General features: G+C 29.6%; 9 protein-coding genes across 9 annotated transcripts; 5 read left to right on the plus strand and 4 right to left on the minus strand. All coding sequences in view use genetic code 12, as the record gives it.

The window, feature by feature from the left end:
• Nucleotides 1-14: 14 nt before the first annotated feature.
• KGF54_001883 (uncharacterized protein) lies at nt 15-1,130 on the minus strand (the record flags this gene model as incomplete). The annotated part of the gene is made up of 1 exon (XM_051762301.1): nt 15-1,130. One exon carries the CDS (start codon nt 1,128-1,130, stop codon nt 15-17), a length of 1,116 nt encoding a protein of 371 aa, XP_051621421.1.
• A 1,600-nt stretch (nt 1,131-2,730) lies between these two features.
• Nucleotides 2,731-5,580, plus strand: KGF54_001884 (ubiquitin-ubiquitin ligase; the record flags this gene model as incomplete). The annotated part of the gene is made up of 1 exon (XM_051762302.1): nt 2,731-5,580. One exon carries the CDS (start codon nt 2,731-2,733, stop codon nt 5,578-5,580), a length of 2,850 nt encoding a protein of 949 aa, XP_051621422.1.
• A 16-nt stretch (nt 5,581-5,596) lies between these two features.
• RLP24 (ATPase-activating ribosome biosynthesis protein) lies at nt 5,597-6,247 on the minus strand (the record flags this gene model as incomplete). Its single annotated transcript, XM_051762303.1, has 1 exon — nt 5,597-6,247. The coding sequence occupies one exon, from the start codon at nt 6,245-6,247 to the stop codon at nt 5,597-5,599; it is 651 nt and encodes a 216-aa protein (XP_051621423.1).
• A 361-nt stretch (nt 6,248-6,608) lies between these two features.
• PAM18 (Pam18p) lies at nt 6,609-7,088 on the plus strand (the record flags this gene model as incomplete). The annotated part of the gene is made up of 1 exon (XM_051762304.1): nt 6,609-7,088. The coding sequence occupies one exon, from the start codon at nt 6,609-6,611 to the stop codon at nt 7,086-7,088; it is 480 nt and encodes a 159-aa protein (XP_051621424.1).
• Nucleotides 7,089-8,389: 1,301 nt separating this feature from the next.
• Nucleotides 8,390-10,246, plus strand: KGF54_001887 (uncharacterized protein; the record flags this gene model as incomplete). The annotated part of the gene is made up of 1 exon (XM_051762305.1): nt 8,390-10,246. One exon carries the CDS (start codon nt 8,390-8,392, stop codon nt 10,244-10,246), a length of 1,857 nt encoding a protein of 618 aa, XP_051621425.1.
• Nucleotides 10,247-10,512: 266 nt separating this feature from the next.
• KGF54_001888 (phosphatase) lies at nt 10,513-10,983 on the minus strand (the record flags this gene model as incomplete). The annotated part of the gene is made up of 1 exon (XM_051762306.1): nt 10,513-10,983. One exon carries the CDS (start codon nt 10,981-10,983, stop codon nt 10,513-10,515), a length of 471 nt encoding a protein of 156 aa, XP_051621426.1.
• A 575-nt stretch (nt 10,984-11,558) lies between these two features.
• On the plus strand, nt 11,559-13,043 carry PCT1 (choline-phosphate cytidylyltransferase; the record flags this gene model as incomplete). The annotated part of the gene is made up of 1 exon (XM_051762307.1): nt 11,559-13,043. One exon carries the CDS (start codon nt 11,559-11,561, stop codon nt 13,041-13,043), a length of 1,485 nt encoding a protein of 494 aa, XP_051621427.1.
• A 1,309-nt stretch (nt 13,044-14,352) lies between these two features.
• On the plus strand, nt 14,353-15,612 carry KGF54_001890 (ERMES complex subunit; the record flags this gene model as incomplete). The annotated part of the gene is made up of 1 exon (XM_051762309.1): nt 14,353-15,612. One exon carries the CDS (start codon nt 14,353-14,355, stop codon nt 15,610-15,612), a length of 1,260 nt encoding a protein of 419 aa, XP_051621428.1.
• A 173-nt stretch (nt 15,613-15,785) lies between these two features.
• On the minus strand, nt 15,786-24,782 carry KGF54_001891 (uncharacterized protein; the record flags this gene model as incomplete). The annotated part of the gene is made up of 1 exon (XM_051762310.1): nt 15,786-24,782. One exon carries the CDS (start codon nt 24,780-24,782, stop codon nt 15,786-15,788), a length of 8,997 nt encoding a protein of 2,998 aa, XP_051621429.1.
• Between the last annotated feature and the right edge of the window lie 1,324 nt (nt 24,783-26,106).

A 26,106-nucleotide genomic window follows, 5' to 3' on the forward strand; every position in this document is an offset into this window, starting at 1 on the left:
AGATATAAACGTTATTATTTGGTATTTGGAGTAGCCGATGCAATAGTTGAAGACTCAGAAATTTTTCTATCATGATATAAACTCATTATTGAATCGTCAACAGAATTTAGTGATTCAGAATCATTACCTTCATCTTCTTTATTATGTAAGTTGGGATTAAATGGTGGTAATAAAATCTTATCTGTTGCAGTGGTAGATTTTTGATTTTTTTTCAATTGTTTAATTTCTCTTCGTAATTGTTTTATTTCATAATGATGTTTTTCTTTTAATAACAAAATTTCTAATTCATATAATTTTGAAATTTGATCATAATCTTTATTAGTATCTATAAGTCCAGCTTTAATAGATGATGATGTTGATAAATGTGATGATTTCTGAGTCTTGGTAGGTGATTCAAATTGTTTGTTATTGATTAAATGTAAACTACTTTTTGATGATGCTATATTATTGTTCTTTTTATTATGTGATCTTTTATATATTTGAATATTTGTCTCAGTTAATGAAAATTTTGAATTATCTGATTCTTTATTTGGAGAATTTTGTTGTGATGTTGAAGTTGAGAAATTCCCACTTAAAAATTTTTCCTTGTTTAATTCCTCTGATGAGATATTGCGTGGTTCTACTTTTTCAATGGTTACATCTACTTCTTCTATTAAATTTACTGCATCTAATTGAGCACAAGCTGATTCTAATCTTTTTTGTTCGTTTATATTAATTTCTTTTCTTGGTGAATATACTTCTATTAATGATTCATTTTCAAATTCAGCTACCGTTGATGGTGATAATTTATATTGTGGATTTTGTTCTAATAAAGTTAATTGATGTAATGGGGTAGTTGTTTGTAATTTTTCGGTTTCGTTGCTTTCTTTTTGTCGAGTTGGATAATTAATGATCGGTGTTAAATTGATTAAATTATTATTTGTACTTGATGATGTAGGAATGGGTGATGGCCAATGATTTGAAATTGGTGGAGTTATGGGAGTTGAAATTTTTAATGTCGTTGATGAAGGAGAAGTTGAATTATTGTTAGTTAATTTATTGATTAAGTTTCTTGCACTTCTTGATTTTTTCATAGTTTGAGTAGTTGGGGCAGATTCATTGAAGTTTTTACTTTTCTTTTTGAAAAGCATCTTTGAGGTTCAGTAGATCGATGATCCGTAGTTGTTTTGATTATCTGAAAATAAGTTGAGAAGAAAATGATATATATAATAAAGAAAACTTAAATTTTGATAAAGAAAATATATAATATCTGATACATAATCGAAACAAATAAATTGTATGAATCTTTCTATTAATAAAGGAACAATAATTACTTTTTAAGTGAAAATTTTACCCCGTCGTATCCTTAATTTTATTCTAAAACAATACCCTTTGTAATAAATTTGTTTTTAATGATATAATGAATACAATTTACATTATGCTTTTCCTAGTTCTTAATTAGATAATCATCGTTTTTCAATTTATAGTTTTGAAATATATTTGTATAATTTTAAGTAAATTTGCATCCAAATTTCCTAATTAAGGTTCTAAAACATTGAAAAAATAAACAAAAGAAAAATTTAAAATGTGTACACAAAATATATAATCAAAAAAGGGTTGTTGAGGGGCCGAATGGCAAATTTATATTTTTAATTGAACTAAACTTTATGAACGTATTCAGACTATTCATGGGTCTTTTAAGTTTTGGATTGAGATTAATGAAGATAATGAGAACAACTTAAATACTTTTAATTATAACCATTTTGGAAAAGCGTAATTAAACAACTTTGATTGAATCAAAATTGATCATCAAATTAAAAAACTCAATTTGAACTATAATTCGTAAAGTAAAGATCAACACAAAACTTTTAAAATCCTAGCTTGTTTTTAATTTATAAGTTATAAATAATTAATCACCCATACATTTGTTGTTTCTCCCGTTCAAGAGATCTACAGCAATAGAAAATATGATCTGATTTTTTTCCATATTGTTTTCAGCAATTGGTTATTTGTCTCGAAATAAAATGTTGTTGAAATTGAACTACTAGTTTTACTCATTTTAATTATCAAAGTATGTAACAGCCTAGACTTTTATTATAATTTTTGTAATTTACAAGCCTCAACCTCCTAATCAAATAGTATTGTGATAATTTTTTTTTCTCTCTGTTTTTAGTTTGTTTACAATTTTACTGAATTTAAACTAAATTTAATGACTCTTTATATTTATGGAGCATGGTAAATATTTTGGCTTTTTCTAAGTTGGGGTCTTTAGTTTGGAAAGAAGTAAAACATAAGGAATGTTCGCAGTACTTATCTATAAGAACAATAAGAATTTCACAAGAAACTCTAACCGCTATCTTACTAGTTTAATGGAAGCTTCGTGTTATTCAGCGTTTAAATTAAACAGAATTGTCACGAAGTATGAGTAGTTCAGATATCAATCATTTGGTAAACTTTGCATTCAAGTTTATTACTTGATTAAACAACAATGATTCGGGTAAATTCCATTCCAAACAAATTTGAAATGAAATAATACTACAAGTAAAATGAGAGGTTGATAGTGTCTTAGGAGGTAACCTAAGATTTGAAAACAATCTATAAAGAAACCCCTTAACAGTATAAAATTGAACAATTTACACTTCCTATCATTATCTATTAGATTAGATCTAATTAGTAGTATTACAACAATAATAATTGCAACCAACTAAATCAAATTGATTACAACATCGCTCATTTAATTATTCCTACCTCATGCTAAACTTCTCTGGTCAAACTAAGAAGAGATCAGTCAATTTAGGTAACAACAAAAGTACAGGTTTTGGTAATAGAAATTTTTTAGAACAATCTAGATTACAAAGAAATGAAAGGCAAGAAATTAGAAATCGTGAAAAATCAGCAGTAATACTACAACGCAATATTACAAATTATTTGAGAATTTCAAAAGATATTAAAGATCTACTTCGGCAATGGAATGAATTTGAAATCAATGAATCTAATGAATGGGGACAATTTATCTTAGATTCTATAAGTTTATCTAGATGGTTTGCAACTCGAAATCTGGAGATTGAAAATTCAATTTTAGTCAATTTAAATAGTCAACTAGAGGATATATCTAAACCAGAAATATCGTTATCTGCTATTAATATTTTAGGGAATTATTTAACGCCATTAATAAAAAATAACAGAGTAAGTTATCACAATAAATATCTAATATTTCAAGTTTTACGTTTTTTATACCAAAAATATCAATTTACTACATCTCAACTACTATCAAATCTCAACTCCTTGCTAGAAGAATCCGAATTGAATGCCACGTCTTCAGAGTCAACCCAAATCTTAAACTTCATATACACAATTAATGACAATGGAGGGGATCCAGATTATTTCATACCATTTATACAAGTACTTTACAATTATCGTTATATTCAACCAAATCCCTTATACTTAACAATACTAAGAAACGTTTTTGATCCTCGAGCAATTGACTGCCTTCAAACTTTTAAAGACAATAGTCCAAGAGATTTCTTTAACAAAATTTTACTAAATTTTTTGACTATACATGGAAATGAAATGTTTATCGATGAGGACTATCATCTTTTGCTGATCTTGTTAATTTATAACAATTCAAAAATTGTGGATTCATCTCAGGATATCGAGGTCTCCAAATCAAAGGAGGTGTTTGAGGCCACTACGGCAGAATTAAATACATTGGATAAATTATATACTTCAAATTTTTTACAAACTGTAATACAGCAATTAGAGGAAAATAATTTAACATCATTTATAATTTTATTCAAAATCAGCTATCTAAGGCCTTCCTTAAAACACCAAGTTTACTTACAATTATGTGTCAATCCTCGAAATATATCACTTTTGTATGATAATTTTGCAAATGAAATCATTTTCAAGGTTATTTTACAATATGAGGATGAAATTCCTAAAACCATAGCTTATACTTTATTTGACCAACCAATGTTTTGGGATGAATGCTTGTTTTTTGAGGAAGTTTATTCATACTGGCTAATAATATCGAACGATGGAGAATTTTTCGAAGAATCAGGACTTAGTGCAACAAATATATTAGATTTGTGTAAATTTTTAAAATCAGTTTGCTTGAATATAGTAGATATCGAAAATGGACTTACGAAAGAATTGCAAGAGCAATCAAACAAGTTGATTGATCAATTATATTTGAAAAATCTTAGACTAAAGTTTTTACCTACAAATTTTTGGTTAACTGAACTGTTTAATTATAACATTCCGAAATTGATAGAATACTTAGTTGATGATTACGAGAATATTGCAGATAGTGATGACGAGGATTTAAATGACCAAGCTGCATCTAAAAAACCACTTATATACTCCAAAGTGATCAAAATTTTATTCAATACACCATATTTCATCCCATTTAATGAAAGAGTAATGATCTTTCAAGGGTTAGTAGAGAAAGACAAAGATAAAATAACACCAAATTTATTTTTCCAAGAAGAATCAAGATTAGGAGCCGAAATAAGAAGACAAAATTTATTAGAAGATGCATTTGAATCATTTGGTAAAGCTGGCGAACAATTTAAACATAAAATCCAAGTTGAATTTTTCAATGAATATGGACCTGAAGCTGGAATTGATGGCGGAGGAATTACAAAAGAATTTTTAACTGGTGTTTTGTTAGATGGGATTAACCCTGACAATGGATTATTTCAAACTACAACTGATAATCAAGTATACCCGAATGAAGATATTTATTATAAACTAAGATTACAAAAAGATATGGCAATTCAACAAAAGAAATTAGAATATTTAAGATTTTTAGGAATGTGTGTTGGTAAATGTTTATTTGAAAATGTTTTAGTTGATGTTTCATTTGCACCATTTTTTATTAGCAAGTCATGTATGGATTTATTTAAAAATTCGATTAACGATTTAAATTATTTGGACCCAGATTTATTTAGAAATTTGACAAAACTTTCTAAAATGTCAAATGTTGAATTAGAAAATCTAGATTTAAGTTTTAGTGTTGACATTAAAGTTGATCACAAAACACATAATTTTGAATTAATACCAAATGGTTCTAAAACTAAAGTAAACAAAGCAAATGTTCAATATTATTTACATAAATTAGCAGACTTTAAATTAAATCAATCATTAATGCCACAAACCAAATATTTCTTAGAAGGTTTATTTGTAATGATACCTAAAAAATGGTTGAAAATGTTTGATTCTTTTGAATTACAGATGTTAATATCAGGTGGAGAAAAAGCAATAAATTTATCAGATTGGAAATTAAATGTTGAATATGGAGGTTATTTAGAAAATGATTTAAGTATAAAATTATTTTGGGAAATTATTCAAGAATTAAATATTGAAGAAAAATCAAAACTTATTAAATTTGTTACTTCAGTAAGTAGAGCTCCATTATTAGGTTTTAGTACATTAAATCCAAAATTTGGTATTCGAAATTCAGGTAGAGATAAAGATAGATTACCAACAGCTTCTACTTGTGTAAATTTATTAAAATTACCTGATTATCAAGATAAAAAAATTATGAAAGAAAAATTATTATATGCTATAAATACTGAAGCTGGTTTTGATTTATCATGAATAAATATATTTAATTTTAGTTTAATTTTTTATTCTTTCTCTTATTTTTTAATAATACCTTTTGTTTAACTCTTTGACCTTCTTCTTCACTCTCACTTTCTTCTTCTTCTTCATCTTCACTTATCATATCTTCATCTTCTATTTCTCCTTCTTCTTCATCTGTTTCTTCAACATCAATATCTTCTTCTTCATCATCTTCTTCAATTGCATTTTCTTTAGCAGCTAATTTTTCAGCTTTTCTTCTTAATTCAACTTCTCTTAATCTTAATAATTCTGGATTTTCTTCAACTAATTTTCTATCAGCTGCTAATTCTCTTTCTTTATTACCTCTCATTCTATTCTTATAGAAAGCTCTTTCTCTTCTTTGCCTTATTTCTTCAATTCTACTCATTCCCTTTAAGGTTGTAGCAACTAAATCTCTATTATATCTTACTGGTACATTTCTTCTTGCTGCAAATGTTAATGTTGAATCAACAACTAATTCTTTTCCAGCTGCTTTTCTAAAAGCTTTTGTCCATCTTAATTTTCTTGGATTTCTTCTTTGTTTAAAAGCTTTATGACATTTTGAACGACAAAATCTAAATTCTTTTGCATCATTACGAACAAATGTTATACCATGTAATGGATATACTGGTGATGAACAAAAATGACATTGATAAATTCTCATTATTTATGTGTGATAGTGCGATAGTGTGATATTGTATATTATTTGTGAATGGATTATTTACTTTTATTTGGGTTGGTAGTTGTGTGATTGAGTTTTTTGTTATGGTATAATACTAATCTAGTAGTTGTTTATATAACTTTATGGTTCTTCCTTGATAATTATAATTCTTAATTGAAAGTGATTACCAAAAGAGATGAGATTATTATTAAAATTAAATTTCTTCTGTTCTTCTCTCTCTCTTTTTAATATTTTATTACACAAAAATTTTATTATTATATTTTTAATTTTTCAAAGTAAATTAAAAAAATTTTGGTCTTATTATTTTGATCACTCAAATTTCAATTCAACTTTCAAATCAAGAATGGCACCAATGGAAGTACCCACTCTTCAAATACCTGGAGACAATACACAACAACATCAACATCAATCACAACAGCCATATCAATATACAGGACAACTACAAAAAAAACAAGCAGCAGAAGGATCAATAGAATGGTATTTTGATAAAACAACAAATTGGATGGGTGATCATCCATGGATAACAGGTATAGGGGCATTAACAATAACATATTTTGCAGCAGGATTAGTTAAATCAAATAAACCAGGTTTAAATGGTAAAGCATTTCATAGAGGAGGATTTGGATCAAAAATGACAGCAAAAGAAGCATTACAAATTCTAAATTTAAAAGAAACAAATCTATCAAAATTGAAATTAAAAGAACAACATAGAAAATTAATGATGGCTAATCATCCTGATAAAGGTGGTTCATCATTTTTAGCAACGAAAGTTAATGAAGCAAAAGATTTTTTAGAAAAAAGAGGTGGAATGAAACCAAAATAAATTACAATTATGTGAGAATTTGGTGATTTGAGCGTCAATAACGTTATAAAAAGTTAGAATTTAATGATAATGAAGTGTATTTTTCAACTTGTAAATAAAAAAATTATATATAAATATTATATAAAATAGAATTTTAATTAAAGAGAATATCAATTATTGTTTTATTTGCCAGCAATTACATCGCCTCTTGAAGTTTAAAGTGAAAGAGCTAAACCCGTTAGTCCAGCTTAGTTTCTGTTTAGATCCCTGCTAATTACTTCTGTTCTTTTGGTAATCACAGCTCAATACAAATGAAGGGCAAAAAATTATGTATTAGTTTTGGCTGCAAATAAACACATCCGTACTTCAGTAGTTTCAGAATTTTTACCAATAGTCTCCACAGACAAATAAAACAGTAAAAAGATTGATAAATTGGAACTATTGATTTGCGTAAGATAAGTCTAGTTTACCCACAAAGTATTGTTGAGAATAGTGTCGAAATAAATCTTCAACTTCTTATGTAAAGTGCTCCATGAAATAAAATCAAAGTGGATGACGTTCAATTTTATAATGACGACAGCCTCAAATAGAATACATTCCAAACACTTAAAATGATATTAAAACAGTTTATCAAGAAAGATGTGTTATCTTTGTACTTTTGAAAAGATCAAATGAATGAAATAATTTTTGGTCAAATTTTTACTCAAGTCGTTTGGAACGATGAAATTTTCAAATACTCCAATTTATTTTAATTTACGTAGAAGTTTTAAAATTACATACAAATTACAAGTTGAATGATTTTGAATGTAATTTGTATGAACAAAATTAAGCTTTTCTACACAAGTCACAGACACTGTTAACAAATGAAGTTAATTAATTTAATATAGGAGTAAAAATCAAATGTAAATGAAAAAAACGGGTCCCATGCTACCAATTTAGTGCGTTTTTTTAAAATCAAAGCCTAGTATAAATATTTCGGTAACAAATTTATTTTGTTCAATAAGATTAACAATTAAATTAGTTATTATTAAAACAGTTACATCATTTTTTATTTATCAATTTGGTCTATTTTGATCTCAACCTACCTACTTTAATTCATTAATATTTCAATTGTATTACTATATTCATTATAAATAACATAACACTATTCCAAAGATATCACAATTCAAATCAGAAAACAAATAGTATCCAGATATTCCGATCCATAAAGTCTAGAGTTCATTTACCTCAGAATAAAACAAATTAATATACATCACAAGAACGCAATTGAGTCAATTGACAAAATAGCATAATAATCAGCAATATAGAATAAACTAATTAGCATGACAACTTATGAAAAGATTGTAAAAGGAGCTACTAAAATCAAAGTAGCTGCTCCTAAACCGAAATATATTGAACCTATATTAATGGCAACTTCAACAGATCACTCAATTGTTTCAAAAGATAACTTTCATACTATAATGAGAACTTTACAGCAAAGACTACGTGATAGTTCTTGGTCAGTTGTTTATAAATCATTAATTGTAATTCATTTAATGATTAGAGAAGGTGATAAAGATGTTACACTAAATTATTTAGCAGATAATGGAACTTCAATGTTAAATTTATCACTGAGTAATTTAGCAGCAAATAGTGGAAGTTTTAATCAAGATGCAAGATTTATAATGAAATATTCAAAATATTTAAGTACAAGAGTAAAACAATTTGATGCAACTGGTATAGATTATGTAAGGGATGAAAGATCAAATAATAGTACATCACAACAAGGTGGAAGATTAAGATCATTAACCATCGAAAAAGGATTATTAAGGGAAACAGAAAGTGTTCAAAAACAAATTGATTCTTTATTAAAAAACAATTTTATGGAAAATGAAATAAATAATGATATTGTATTAACAGCATTTAGATTATTAGTAAATGATTTATTAGCATTATTTCAAGAATTAAATGAAGGAGTAATTAATATATTGGAACATTATTTTGAAATGTCCAAACCAGATTCTGAAAGATCATTAAAAATTTATAAAAAATTTGTTGATCAAACAAAATTTGTTATTGATTATTTAAGAGTTGCAAAACATCTTGAATATGCAACAAATTTACATGTCCCAACTATAAAACATGCACCAACTGCATTGACTAGTTCACTTGAAGAATATTTAAATGATCCAAATTTTGAAATTAATAGAAGACAATATTTAGCTGAAAAGGGAAGTAGTAGTAATGGAACAGATCATAAAAAAGTAGCAAATAATAATATTGATGAATCTCAATCGAAAAGTGCTAATCAAAATAATGTCAATAATATATCAAATGATGGAGTAGATAGACATGCATCATTAATTGTTCAACAAACTTATAATCCATGGAATAATATGTTTGTTCCAGGTCAAGCTCAAAGTTATGTACAAAATCAAGATCCATTTCAATTGCAACAACAACAACAACAACAACAGCAGCAGCAGCAGCAGCAGCAACAGCAACAACAACAACAAGCGTTTCAATTACAACAACAACAAGAAGCTCAAATGCAACAACAATTACAGGCACAACATGAAGCCCAGCAACAAGCTCAACTACAAGCCCAACAGCAAGCACAATTACAAGCTCAACAACAAGCTCAACAGCAACAAGCGCAACAACACAATCCATTCCCTAGTTATCAATCATCAGGTAATTTACAATCTATAATACAAGGTCAACCATTACAATCTCAACCAACATTACAAACTTCATATACAGGTAATGGATTCGGTGGATATGGACCACAACCATTGCAACATCAAACTACTAATCCATTTTTACAACAACAACAAACTCAACAATTTCCTCAACAATTTCCTCAACAACAACAACAACCACAACCACAACAAACTAATACTCAACCAATACAACGTCAAAATACAAATCCATTTGCATTACAAAATCAACAACCACAACAAGTACAACAACAACTTCATCAACCAACTCAAAATTGGCAACAACATCAACAAACTTCATCTTGGCAACCATCAATATTTCAACAACAACTGACATCAAGTATACAAAGATCAAATACAAATCCATTTTCAAGAATGTCAACTGGACAACAACCACAACCTCAACAACAACAACAATCATATCCTGGGGTTATTCCACAACCATTAAAACCTCAATCAACTAATCCATTTGCACGATAAGTATTTAATCCAAATACTGATAGTTTAATTTGATAATTTAAAAATTTTAATAATAATTTTAATAGACAAGAATTGTAAAAAATATCATAATAAATAGTTTATTGATATAACAAAAATGGTGGTAAAAATTTGCTACAACATTAATTTTCAAATTCTACAAAATAATTAATATAATAATTTTAATAATACATTAATTCTAATATTACAAACTTAACCCAAAAATTCCTTTTATACTTCATTTCTTAATCTAAATATTTAATTATTACTTATGGTGATGGTATACCAAATCTATAAATATCTTCATCATACAGTTCAGTAACATTTGAATCATTACCAAATTCACTTTGCCAATGAGAAAATCCACCTCTTAGTACATAAATATTTAATTTTTTTTCTAAAAATTCTTTTAATTTAGAATTTTTAATTGAATCAATTGATCTTAAAAATTTTAAAGTTGATGAAGGACCTCTTGATTGTGATAACATACAATGGAAAATTACATTATTTATATCATTTTCATATAATTTGTTTTGTAAATCTTCTAATGAATTTTGGAAATTTGATGATGGATAATGCCAACTTCCCTTTATATGACCACCTACATAATCTGAATCTCTTACATCTATTATTGCAAATTTTCCATTTCCATTTGGTGGTGATGATTTATTTGTTATCCATTGATATAAAGTTTGTGGTTTTATATATTTTAAATCTGATATTGAATGAATTCTTGACATGAATAATATAAAGAATTAATTAAATGTGGATAAGTAATAGAGTATGCAAACAGTAACTGATTGGAATGGGAATTAAATTTATGATTGAAAATTAAATATTAATAGAATGTGGTTGCAAATATTCTTTTCTTTAATAATTACACTCCAAGATATTTTTTATAGAGTAGATTAAGATTTTGTGATTAAGATCTTTTATTACAAATCTTAATCAATTTATAATAAATTTCTAATACAAGACTTCGACCTATACAGTTAGTTTCCTCGTTGTAATTTCTCGCTTGATGTTATCTTTTTTTGTTATTCTTCTCTCCTTATTATTATCGTCTTAATTAAACGTGTTAGTATTCGAGTAAAAAAATAAAATCATATGTAATAATAATAAATTATTTAATGTTGTATTAAATAAGTAATTTAAGTATACTCGCTTAGCAATTATACAAATTTGAATCAAATCAAAGTTTGAATTATCCAAATTAATTATACATTATATAACTACTAATTAGTGGAGATTTTATCATCTCAAATACTATCATTTTTCAAATTAGATCAATTAATTATATAATCAACACAATTCAATGGCTAAATTAAGTAGAAGAAGAACTCTTGAAAAAGAATTAAATAAAGATTCACCATTAGCAAGAACTTTATCAATTGATTCAATATCATCAATTTTTAAAAGAAAAAGAAAAAGAGAAGATAATGATTCTATAATTTCAAATGATAAAAAAGATGATAAAAACCAAATCAAAAAATCAATAACTCAAGGTGCAGTTGATAATAAATTAGATCTTGAAGAAAAAGAACAACAACTAAAGAAAAGAAAAATTAAAACTAAAGAACAAGAAGAATTTGAAGAAAATGAAAAAAAATTAGATTCTGAATTACCAATTGAATTAAGAAAATTTAGACCAAGAGGTTTTAAATTTAATTTACCACCAAAAGATAAACCAATTAGAATTTATGCAGATGGTGTATTTGATTTATTTCATTTAGGTCATATGAAACAATTGGAACAAGCTAAAAAATCATTTGATAATGTACAATTAGTTTGTGGTATACCATCTGATATTGAAACTCATAAAAGAAAAGGTTTAACTGTTTTAACTGATGAACAAAGATGTGAAACTTTAATGCATTGTAAATGGGTTGATGAAGTTATACCAAATGCTCCTTGGTGTGTTACTCCTGAATTTTTAAAAGAACATAATATAGATTATGTTGCACATGATGATTTACCTTATGCAAGTACTGATAGTGATGATATTTATAAACCAATAAAAGAAGAAGGTAAATTTTTAACTACTCAAAGAACTGATGGTATTTCAACATCAGATATAATTACTAAAATAATTAGAGATTATGATAAATATTTAATGAGAAATTTTGCAAGAGGTGCAACAAGAAAAGAATTAAATGTAAGTTGGCTTAAAAAAAATGAATTGGAATTTAAAAAACATATAAATGATTTTAGAACTTATTGGATGAAAAATAAAATTAATTTAAATAATGTTAGTAGAGATTTATATTTTGAAATTAGAGAATTTATGAGAGGTAAAAAATTTGATGTTCAACAATACTTGGAAAATCAAATTCAAAATCAAAAATTATTAAATAATGGAAATAATAATGGAAATAATAATGGAAATATTAGAAATAATAGAAATGGTACAAATTCAAATCATTCATTTAGTGATGATGAAGATTCAATATCATCTAAAAGTCCATTAGCTGAATTTGCTGCAAAATATGTTGGTAATGCAAATAAAGAATTAAATAATGCAGGAAAAGCTATATATTCTTGGATTCATAGTAATAATGATAGTAATGAAGAAGAAGATGATGATGAAACATTTGATGAAGATGAAGATGAAGATATAAAGCCTATAGAGATAAGACCTTCTAAAAGGTCAAGAAGAAGGAGTAGTTCAAGTGGTTCTGTTAATTTATTAAAATCTGCTACACCTGTTAAATCATTAACTCCATTAAGTAAAAATTCAACTCCATTAAAAAATTCAACACCTGTAAAGACTCCGAAAAAAAAAACAGGAATTCCTAAATGATTTATTTATAGGTTAAAAAAAGTTGTATAATATTTTAGTTTAAGTAGTTTTTTTCTTTTGTATTTAATTTTGAAAAGTATATTGGAAATGTTTCAGTGTGTTTCAAAGTGTGTTCTAAATTTAGCGCGCGTATTATTTATAACAAGATTTGAATCAAGATCTTCATTTTAAACACCTTTTGCTCCCTTCAACTCGAAAGCTGAGGTTTCAAGCCTCATACAATTTACATTCACTTTCTTACAAGTAATACATTGATATTGATAAAACTATCACTCCTGGAAAATGAAAAATTTTGAGCTTGAAAATCAACATCTATTCAGAAAACTTCCCAGACATGTAAAACTCAGAAACATTATTTGCAGATACCAGGTTTGAGCTACTTAGATATGCTAGTGACCGTTAAGAGTCGGGTATTTTATTTTTTTTGTAAGATAATTAAAATGATGATAATAAAGATAAAGTGCATGGTTTTTCTTTACTATGTAAAAATTTGGTGGTTCGGGAAAGTTGTATTGAGATTTTAGGATAAAGTTTTTTTATTCTTTACTACAAAATTTACAGTACAAAATTTGTACAAATTAGCATTAAAACCCAAATCTCTCAAGACCCATATTCCTGACAAAAAAAAATGCTCATATAAATTACATTCGAAATTTCTCTAGGTATCTGACGGTACAAATCCTTCATTAAAACAGATGATATTGAAAATATGGGCAAAAATTTGAAAACTCAAAAATTCCCCAACAATGCGACCCCGATACACAACTCGGATTCTCTAAAATTCTTTTTTTTGTAAGACCTGTCTCTAGAACCAAACAAACCAAATTGATCGTATTTTCATAAAATTCTGAATGTAATTAGTTAGGACAAAATTTTTCAAGTAATAGAGACTTATCGAGTAATTTAACAAAACAATCAATTTAATCAGTTTTTCTCAACTTCTTAAATGGACTAAAAAAGTATCACATAACCGAAACGAGAGTTGTAATGCTTTTTTCACACATTTTTGGGAACACAAGATTTTGAAATCATATCACTTATAATTTTGACATCCGTATACTCTTTAAACAAAATGCCCATACAAAATACATTCACTTCTTCTTGTAGAGTCGGATGATGCTAACATTGATTTGACCTCACAAAAATTAAAAAATAATTGATAATTTTTGAACTACTTTCGTCCCAGCTTTCTGGAGAATAGAGCGTACTTTCCAAGCTTGCGCGTTTTAAGTTCGAGCTTATCAGATAACCTATACAACTCTTATAATAAACTCTGATACAAATCTTAACTATCAATGGGATTTTAAAGATGTCTGATTTATCATTAGAAGTAACGACCTCGGAGATATCACACATCAACACAAATTCACAAGTAGAACTACTACATCAATTGCAAGAACAATTAAGATCTCAACAAGAATTTTTCAGTAGTCAACGTGATTTATATTTGCAAGAACAACAACAACAACAAAATTTACAATCTACAAGACAAACACCAACCACAGAAGTACAACAAAACAATCATTGGAGTTTTACACAAGGTTTAATAGTGGGTCAATTAAGTGTCATACTAATAATTATCATTTTTATAAAATTTTTTGTATTTGCCGATTCTTCAACGTTACCATCAAAAGCAATCCTACGAGATGCTTCAGGAGTAATAGTGAAAAGAGACAAAAATCAAACAACTAAAACCCCCAAAAATTCATATTTAAATTCAAAAGAAGTTGATGATTTAGTTGAAGATGAAAAAATTTTAAATAATAAAGCAAAAGTTTCTTCAATTTTAGAAAAGACTTATTATGATGTAAATAATCATCCATCAGAATCATTGGATTGGTTTAATGTATTAATTGCTCAAACAATATCACATCTAAGAACAGAAGCTTTATTATCGGATAATATTTACCATTCATTAAATGATTTTTTGTTACAAACAGATATGCCAGAATTTATGGACAAAATTAATTTAACAGAAATTGATGTAGGTGATGATTTTCCAATATTTTCGAATTGCAGAATTAAACAAAATGAAAAAAACATTGGTAGATTAGAAGCTAAAATAGATGTTGATTTATCCGATACTTTGACCTTAGGAATTGAAACTAGGTTATTATTAAATCATCCAAGACCATTAACTGCTATTTTACCTGTTAGTTTGACCGTTTCAATAGTTCGATTTTCAGGTTGTCTAACCGTTTCTTTAGTAAATACAAATGATCAAGAATTTATGGATTCTAAAACAACAACTCCGAAACAAATTGGATCAAAAAATGATGATTCAAATGAAAATAATAATGGTGCAGGCACAGCATTAATGTTTTCATTTTCTCCTGATTATAGATTAGAATTTGTTGTTAAATCACTTATTGGATCAAGAGCAAAATTACAAGATGTTCCTAAAATTTCATCATTAATTGAAAATAGATTAAAAACATGGTTTGTTGAAAGATGTGTCGAGCCAAGATTTCAAGTTGTAAGATTACCTTCATTATGGCCAAGAACTAAGAATACAAGAGAGCCATCATCAAACTCGAAAGAAGGAAACATAAATGACGAGAATATATAAAGTTTTTACAATAATTTTAGTTTTTTAAAGCGAATATGTTATAATATACATGTAAATAAATGAACTAAAAAATGTTTAAATAACTCTACACTAACTATAGTAGCTGAGTTATTACCGAAAATGTAACGATTTTTAAATAAATGAACTGAAATAACGATTGATATAAATTTAAATTAAATGATGAATAATAAAAGTAATGCAAAAATTCCTCCTAGTTTTGGGAAATAATTTTTATTTGAATTACCTTCAACTATTTGAGTAATTGCTGGTGATGTAGGTATTGGATTGCTTGATGATGATGTATATAAGTATTGAGTTGAAGCTGTTTGTTGGATAGGTTTTGATGAAGATGTTGTTGATGATAATAATGTGGAAAATTTTGATGGAGATGTACTTGATTTACCTGAGTGATATAACGTTGGTTGTGAATATAGTGATGCAGATTCTAGTGAGGTTTGTGAGCTTCCAATGCTTGCAAGTGATTTTGAAGGTCTAGACGAATTCTCCAACGTTTTTGAATTAGTATTGGTGTCTAAATTGGAACTCTTTGATGATGGATTTAAGGTAGCTTCAGTTAAATCTAGTGAGCTTCCAGTGGTTGAAGAAATGCCATTAACATTGATCAATGATGAGCTGGAAGCTTGAGAAACCCCTTGATTTTGTTGAGCTGTTGATGTAGGTAAATTTTTTGACGAATTTGAACTCTTATCTGCTGATTTGACCTCTTCATTTGCAGTCGACGATGATGATACCGGTATGTTTGTTGACAATGATGTTGGTTGCACTTTATCATCAAGAGTAGTGGTAGTATATGTTGTCTCCATTATTATGCTTGTCTTAAATGCTTGATTCGAATTTGAGGTTGCACTTGGGTTGTCTCCAGTTAAAGTTGGGTTTGAACTTGCTTCTAATTTACTTGAAATTGAGTTAGAACTTGAAGGATTGATTTCAGTAGTATCTGGTGTTTCGTAAGTGACATATGGAGATGCATCAACTGATGTTGGAAAGATTGTACTACTCAAATCAGGTTTGATTGAACCATTTTGAGTTGTTGATGATGATTTAGTTGTTAAATTTGATGAACTAGTTTTAAATGATTGGGATGTTGAATTCAATGATGTTGAAGATGGGGTAACTAATGTACTTGTTTCGTCTCCAGTTAAAGTTGGGTTCAAACTTGCTTTTGATTTACTTGAAATTGAGTTAGAACTTGAAGGATTGATTTCAGTGGTATCTGGTGTTTCATAAGTGACATATGGAGATGCATCAACTGATGTTGGAAAGATTGAACTACTTATATCAGGTTTGATTGAACCATTTTGAGTTGTTGATGATGGTTTAGTTGTTGAATTTGATAAATTAGCTTTAGATGATCGGGATGTTGAAGTCAATGATGTTGAAGATGGTGTGTTTAAAGTACTTGCTTCAATAGATTTGTCAGCTGGGCTGGAAGTTTCAGTGAATTCTGGATTAGACGATTGTGATGATTTTTTAGTGGTAGTTATTGATGTGATTGTTACTATAGGTGATGATTCAGATGAAACTGATGATTTAAATGTCGAAGATTCCTGACTTGATGAAGGTGATGATGGAAAAGATAAATTTGTTGATGATGATAAGGTTGTGGTATATGATGATGAAATTTCCGAAGATGATATGAAAGATGTAGTAGATTTTATTGGTGATGATGATTTAATTGTGTCTATCTCTGTGGTATCGTAAGTGACGTATGGTGTAGCATCCACTGATGTAGGATAAGAAATACTTGAATCAGGTTTTTCTGATGAGGTACTCACAAACGATGATGGATTAAAAACTGCACTTGACGAAGTTAATGATAATGCACTTGATTCCAAACTCGAAGATTCTGTGGATATGATTATCGATGATGATGATGATGATAAGATAGTATTTGAGCTTGACTCACTAGAAGTGGTTGGATTGTTGAGGGTTTGTTGTGTTGTAGATTGTTCAACAGATTGTGATGAAATGGTAAAATGTTGTTGGCTTGTTGAAGACAAAATTGATCCAGAAACCAGGCTGAAGCTTGCACTTGATTGTGTTGTCAAGATACTTTCTTGAGAATTATCGGAGGTAAATTCTGAAGGTTCAGCAGCAAGTGATGTCATTCCAGAAAATAATGAGGTGATAGAACTCGATAGTGTAATGGACATGTTCCAGCCACGTTGTTCACTATAAGATGGCTGCAAACTAACTGATAACGACGATATTGATATTATAGGAAACAAGCTTGTGCTGAGTACTGTTTGGCTCTCTGATGAAAAATCTAACTCACTAACAAAACTGGACGTGCTTGGAGAACTTACTGTAGATCCATAGAACGACGACTCAATAGGAATATCTGATGAAATAGTGAAACTTGATGGATTATTGTAAACGGTGGAGTCTGCATCAACTGCTGAATTGTAACTTGGGGTAACACTTGAACTTGGACTGAAACTTGAAGTCGTGGAACTGTAATAAACAAATCCAGTGCTACTTATGGTAGAGTTTAAATTAGCACTTGAGCCATTAGATGGTAAGTTGCTAACGGAACTTGAGGTTTGAGTTGGCACACTTGATGATATAAATTCGAATGATGTGGAAGCAGCATCAACAGCCGAGCTATAACTTGAAACTTCATAGTAATAGCTTGTGCTAGAATCTTCAAAGCTTGATGACAAATCATTACCAGAACTGTAAATTATAGTTGAACATTTGTTGTCTGAAGAAAAATCTGTGGGAATTGATGATGTTATAAAATTGGAGGTGCCGTCTGTAGAACTTGAAAATGATTGATAAGCAGAATTATCTCCTAAGCTACTTGATGATGATTGATAACTTGAACTTAAATCTGAACTTGTTGGGACTTCATAAGCTGAACTGTAGTCTGAGCTGCTTAATAATGTTTGAACACTTGAGCTATAATCTGAACTTGATGGAACTTCATAAGTTGAACTATAGTCTGAGCTACTAAATGATGCTTCAATACTTGAGCTATAATATGAACTTGATGGAACGTCGGAAGTTGCACTATAGTCTAAGCTGCTTGATGATAATTCATAACTTGAGCTATAATATGAACTTGTTGGAGCTTCATAACTTGAACTATATTCTGAGCTGCTTGATGATGATTCATAACTTGAGCTATAATATGAACTTGTTGGAGCTTCATAACTTGAACTATATTCTGAGCTGCTTGATGATGATTGATAACTTGAACTGTAGTCTGAGCTACTAAAAGATGCTTCAATACTTGAGCTATAATATAAACTTGTTGGAACCTCAGAAGTTGAACTATATTCTAAGCTGCTTGATGATGCTTCAATACTTGAGCTATAATATGAACTTGATGGAGCTTCATAACTTGAACTATATTCTAAGCTGCTTAATGATGATTGATAACTTGAGCTAGAATCTGAACTTGATGGAATTTCATAAGTTGAACTATAGTCTGAGCTGCTTGACGATGATTGATAACTTGAACTAAAATCTGAACTAGAATCTGAACTATAATCTAAACTTGTTGGAACCTCATAAGTGAAAGTATAGTCTGAGCTGCTTAATGATGCTTCAACACTTGAGCTATAATATGAACTTGATGGAGCTTCATAACTTGAACTATAGTCTAAGCTGCTTGATGATGATTGATAACTTGAGCTAGAATCTGAACTTGATGGAATTTCATAAGTTGAACTATAGTCTGAGCTACTAAAAGATGCTTCAATACTTGAGCTATAATATAAACTTGTTGGAACCTCAGAAGTTGAACTATATTCTAAGCTGCTTGATGATGCTTCAATACTTGAGCTATCATCTGAACTTGTTGGAGCTTCATAACTTGAAGTATATTCTGAGCTGCTTGATGATGATTCATAACTTGAACTGTAGTCTGAGCTACTAAAAGATGCTTCAATACTTGAGCTATAATATGAACTTGATGGACTTTCAAAAGTTGAACCGTAGTCTGAGCTGCTAAACGATGCTTCAACACTTGAGCTATAATATGAACTTGATGGAACCTCATAACTTGAACTATATTGTAAGCTGCTTGACGATGGTTCATAACTTGACCTATAATATGAACTTGATGGAGCTTCATAACTTGAACTATATTCTAAGCTGCTTAATGATGTTTGAATACTTGAGTTATGATCTGAGGAGCTGGATGTCAAACTACTGGTAATTGTGAATTGACTGGATATAGGTGGGACTTCGATATAAATGGTATCAGTCTTGCCGGGTCCATTAGTGCTAGTGATGGTTGAGCTATATTTATTTGTCCATGTTTGAGTAATACTTATAGTTGGGTTATCTGGGTCCTTAACTACTACATAGTCAGTTCCTTGTGGGTTATTGATTATAGTGGAAGTTGTTGTGTAATTTTGGTTCCAGAACTCAGTTGAAGTAATTGTTGGGTTGGATGGGTACAAAAGCAATACTGTATCAGTTCCCCCAGGTCCATTTGTTATTGATGATCGAGTAGCGCTAATTCCTGTCCAGAACTCTGCGGTAGTAAATGTAGGATTGTGAGGATCTAAAACGTGGACTATGTCTGAACTATCTGGCCCATTAATTTCAGTTGAGGTGGAAATGAAAGTCTCATTCCAAAATTCTGTAGTGGTAAATGTAGGATTGTGGGGTTTGAAAACTATGACACTGTCAGTTCCACCTGGTGATTGAGTAACTATTGATTGAGTAGCTTCTAAACCTGTCCAGAACTCGGTTGTGGTGACTGTTGGATTGTGAGGGTCTAAAACATGAACGATATCGGTACTTCCTGGTCCATTGGTTTCAGTTGAAGTGGAAATATAAGTCTCATTCCAAAATTCTGTAGTAGTAAATGTAGGATTGTGAGGTTTCAAAACTATAACACTGTCAGTTCCACCTGGTGATTGAGTAACTATTGATTGAGTAGCTTCTAAACCTGTCCAGAACTCGGTTGTGGTGACTGTTGGATTGTGAGGGTCTAAAACATGAACGATATCGGTACTTCCTGGTCCATTTATTTCAGTAGATGTGGTGACATAGTCCCCTGACCAGAATTCAGTTGTTGTGACTGTAGGATTAAACGGCTCTAAAACGAATACGTAATCAGTAGCCCCAGGGGTATTGGTTTGTTCTGAAGTTGATGTAATTGACCCAATCCAAAATTGAGTAATTATAACTGTTGGGTTATGAACTGCCAATATTTCTATTGTATCGGTTCCGCCAGGTGCATTGGTCATAGTTGTAGTTGATTCAGATTCCCCATTCCAGAATATTGTCGTATAAACAGTAGGATTCGCTGTGTCAAAAACTTCAACGGTGTCAGTTTGACCTGGAGCTTTGGTATATGTAGCAGTACTAGCAAAAGAACCAGTCCAAAATTTCGTTGTAGTTTCAGTTGGATTAGCAGTGTCAAATACAATAACATTATCCGTTTCACCTGGTATATTCAGTTGCGTCGAGGTATATTGATAGTTACCTGTCCAAAATTCTGTTGTAGTTTCGGTAGGATTTGAAGGCATCAATATTTCAATAATATCGGTACCACCTGGTTGATTAAACTCACGCGTGACACTTTCCATAGATCCAGCCCAGAATACTGTGGTGGTGATTGTAGGATTGGATGGGTATTCCACAATAACAGAATCAGTACTACCTACTCCATTCTTGATAGTGGTAGTAATTATTGATGAACCATTGTAGAATTTGGTGACAGTTGATGTAGGGTTGTATGGATATTCCACGATCACTGAGTCTGTGCTACCTACACCATTTTTGACTGTTGTTGTAGTTAATGAAGGACCACTGTAGAAAGTTGAAATAGTAGTAGTAGGGTTGACTGGGTATTCAACAATAACTGAATCTGTACTACCTACACCATTTTTGACTGTTGTTGTAGTTAATGAAGGACCATTGTAGAAAGTTGAGATAGTAGTAGTAGGGTTGATTGGGTATTCAACAATAACTGAATCTGTACTACCTACACCATTTTTGACTGTTGTTGTAGTTAATGAAGGACCACTGTAGAAAGTTGAGATAGTAGTTGTAGGGTTGACTGGGTATTCAACAATAACTGAATCTGTACTACCTACACCGTTTTTGACTGTTGTTGTAGTTAATGAAGGACCACTGTAGAAAGTTGAGACAGTAGTAGTAGGGTTGACTGGGTATTCAACAATAACTGAATCTGTACTACCTACACCATTTTTGACTGTTGTTGTAGTCAAAGATGGACCACTGTAGAAAGTTGAAATAGTAGTAGTAGGGTTGACTGGGTATTCAACGATAACTGAGTCTGTTCCTCCGTAGCTGTTTTTGGCAGTAGTAGTTGTCAATATGGTTCCCGAGTAAAATGTAGTAAAACTATTTGTGGGATTGGATGGGTAATTTACTATAACTGAGTCAGTCCCACCATATGTACCTTTGATTGTCGTAGTTGTAGTGACCAATCCTGAGTAAAATAAAGTAAGTGAACTGGTAGGATTCGATGGGTAATTAATTATAACTGAATCTGTTCCTCCAAAACTGTTCTTGGTAGTAGTAGTTAATATAGTTGAACCGCTATAAAACTGGGTTGTGGTTGAAGTAGGATTCGATGGGTAATTGACAATAACCGAATCTGTTCCCCCATAACTGTTCTTGGTAGTAGTAGTTAAAATGGTTGAACCACTATAAAACTGGGTTGTGGTTGAAGTAGGATTCGATGGGTAGTTTACTATCACTGAATCTGTACCTCCAAAACTGTTTTTGGTAGTAGTAGTTAGAATAGTCGAGCCGCTATAGAATTGCGTTGTAGTTGAAGTAGGATTCGATGGATAATTAACAATAATTGAATCTGTACCTCCATAGCTATTTTTGGTAGTGGTAGTTAAAATGGTTGAACCACTATAAAATTGAGTTGTAGTTTTCGTTGGGTTTGAAGGGTAATTAACTATAACTGAATCTGTTCCTCCAAAACTGTTCTTGGTAGTAGTAGTCAATATAACTGAACCACTATAAAATTGGGTTGTGGTTGAAGTAGGATTCGATGGATAATTAACAATAATTGAATCGGTTCCCCCATAGCTGGTTTTGGTAGTAGTAGTTAATATAGTTGAACCGCTATAAAACTGAGTTGTGGTTGAAGTAGGATTCGATGGGTAATTAACAATAACTGAATCTGTTCCTCCATAGCTGTTCTTGGTAGTAGTAGTTAAGATGGTTGAACCACTATAAAACTGGGTTGTTGTTGAAGTAGGATTCGATGGGTAATTAACAATAACTGAATCTGTACCTCCATAGCTGTTTTTGGCAGTAGTAGTTGTCAATATGGTTCCCGAGTAAAATGTGGTAAAACTATTTGTGGGATTGGATGGGTAATTTACTATAACTGAATCAGTCCCACCATATGTACCTTTGATTGTCGTAGTTGTGGTGACTAAACCTGAATAAAATAAAGTAAGTGAGCTAGTAGGATTCGATGGGTAGTTTACTATAACTGAATCTGTTCCCCCGTAGCTGTTCTTGGTAGTAGTAGTTAAGATGGTTGAACCACTATAAAATTGAGTTGTAGTTGAAGTAGGATTTGATGGATAATTAACTATAATTGAATCTGTTCCTCCAAAACTGTTCTTGGTAGTAGTAGTCAATATAACTGAACCACTATAAAATTGGGTTGTGGTTGAAGTAGGATTCGATGGGTAGTTTACTATAACTGAATCTGTTCCTCCATAGCTATTTTTGGTGGTAGTAGTTAAAGTAGTCGAACCGCTATAGAATTGTGTTGTTGTTGAAGTAGGATTTGATGGGTAATTGACAATAACTGAATCTGTTCCTCCATAACTGTTCTTGGTAGTAGTAGTTAATATAGTTGAACCGCTATAGAATTGAGTCGTGGTTGAAGTTGGATTCGATGGGTAATTAACAATAACTGAATCTGTACCTCCATAACTGTTCTTGGTAGTAGTAGTTGATATAGTTGAACCGCTATAGAATTGAGTTGTTGTTGAAGTTGGATTCGATGGGTAATTAACAATAACTGAATCTGTTCCTCCATAGCCGTTTTTAGTAGTACTAGTCAAAATAACTGAACCACTATAAAATTGAGTTGTAGTTTTCGTTGGGTTTGAAGGGTAATTAACAATAACCGAATCTGTACCTCCATAGCTATTTTTAGTTGTAGTAGTTAAGGTAAGTGAACCACCGTAAAACTGAGTTGTGGTCTTGGTGGGATTTGTAGGATAGTTTACTATTACGCTATCAGTTCCACCATATCCGTTTGTAATTGTTGTAGTTAAAATTGTTGCTCCACTATAATATTGAGTTGTGGTTGTGGTTGGGTTATTAGGGTAATTCACAATCACTGTATCTGTTCCACCTGGTGTATTGACTTGTTTTGTGGTTGAAGTATAAGAATTACCCCAATTTGTAGTATAAGTTGTTGCAGTATTTGAAGGAACATATACAATAACTGAATTTGTTGAACTTATACCATTGGTATTTGTTTGAGTTGAAGTAAATGAATTTGTCCAAAATTGAGTGCTTGTTACTGAACATTGAGGATTAATCCAACAAAAATTTGGCATAATACTATTTGATGTTGTAGGATTATTAAAATATTGATTCACTGTATAAGTATAACTTTTTTGATAAAAACCTAACAAACCTGTTGATTGATAAAAAATATTGAAATTATCAGGTAAACAATACATTCCATTATGTTGAGATGCTGAAACCAAGACAGTCGAAGAAAATTTATAATTTGATCCATAAATATTTGGAGCATTATAACCATTTATTGTAATTGTTGATTGTAAATTTGAATTTAGATTATTTACAGTTGTTAAAATACTGGTACCTCCAAATACATTAACTAATGCGCTATAATCACCATTCATTTCAAATGAGAAAGTAATTTTGAAATTTCCATTACCAACATTTGTTACACTTTGAACATTAAATATAGTTGATGGATATGGATCTTGAAAAAGTCCTCCTCCCCCACCACCATTACCTTGATTACCATATTTTGTTATTATATAATCTTGAGATTGTCCATTACAAGTCAACGGTACAGTTGTTAATCCCAAATTTTGAGTATAGTCATAATAAGTTGATGAAGCTTTAACTTTCTTAATCAGTAGTAGTAGTAGTAAGAAATAAAAATATATTATTGTCGTAAATAAACTTTTATTATAATTCATTTTTTTATGCAGGAAATAAAAATTCTATCAAGAAACCGAATAGTAAGTTTGTGTAATAATAGTTAAGTAATAATATCAAATAGAAGAAATGAACTAAAAGTAATTGGTAAAACGAGTTGAAATGAATAGATGTAACAAGAATTGGAACAATATTGAAAATGAGATATTAAGTATATTTTCATTAACTTATTCCATTGCTTATATATAAATAAATTAGTTTATGTAATAGTTATTATGACTTAAGATTATGTCAAAATTAATCGAAAAAAAAATTAAGAGTTAAGGATTATTATAATTCAAGTCCCTAGAATTTAAGTTTTAGTCATGCCACTGAATAGAATAATGCTATCTGCATTCATTTATGTTGTTAAATAATTAGGAGAATCACTTCAAATGACAAATAAAATTAGAAATATATAGTATTAGTTCTTTTGTAACTTTTTTATGTTCAGAAATTTAAATTATTTTTTACTAAATATCGTAAATTTATTTTTTATTTTTTTTTTAGTTCAAAAGTTTAAAAAAAAAAAAGGGTTTTGTGTTTTATTAATATTTTTTATTTATTTCATTAAAATGATAAATTTCTTTTCCAATAGCATCAAATTAATTTAGTACATCTTACTCCTCAAATTTTGGAATTTACCAATTATTAGCATTTTTAACATCATTCATTTCTAAAAAGAAAAGTAAAGATATTTAGCATAAGTTTTCTATGTATAGAACATCAGATAAAAATCACACTTAAATTTCATAAAAACAATAATTCACAAGTACAAGAGTTTTTCAGACTTGTACAGAGCAAGTGGATCATTATTAAAGATTTAGCCTAAATTTTTTTAAAAATTTTCTGGAAATTTTAGTCTGGGACTCTATTATTTAAACTATCTACTAAAAGTTTGTAGGAATACTATTAATAAATAGTGTCGTACTTGAATTAAGCGTCTACATTATCTTTGATATTGGGAAATTATGAACAACAATTATCAAATTAAAAAGTACTTATTTTATACAAAAGTACTGTTCATGAATTCTAAAATAATTATGAGCCTTATTTTGGTAACAGGGTACTTTTTATACACAAAGCCAGAGTACAATTGTATTAAAAGTTGTGGAAAAAGTTTTTTTATTTTGTGCTCTTTAGTGAAAATTTAAACAAACCAAAATAGGAGATGTATTTAATCTAATAAATATCGTAGTGAGAGAAAACCAATTTTTAGATAATAGTGATAAGTAGAGAGCGTACAGGCGTAGTTGATTTTAAAATTAAAATATTTCTATCCTCAAAACTTATATACATTTGGTTTGTTATTCAGTGTAAAGCCTT

The sequence above is a fragment of the Candida jiufengensis genome (genome assembly GCF_024610255.1).
Source record: "Candida jiufengensis strain CBS 10846 chromosome Unknown scaffold5, whole genome shotgun sequence".
Lineage (NCBI taxonomy): Eukaryota > Fungi > Ascomycota > Pichiomycetes > Serinales > Debaryomycetaceae > Lodderomyces > Lodderomyces jiufengensis.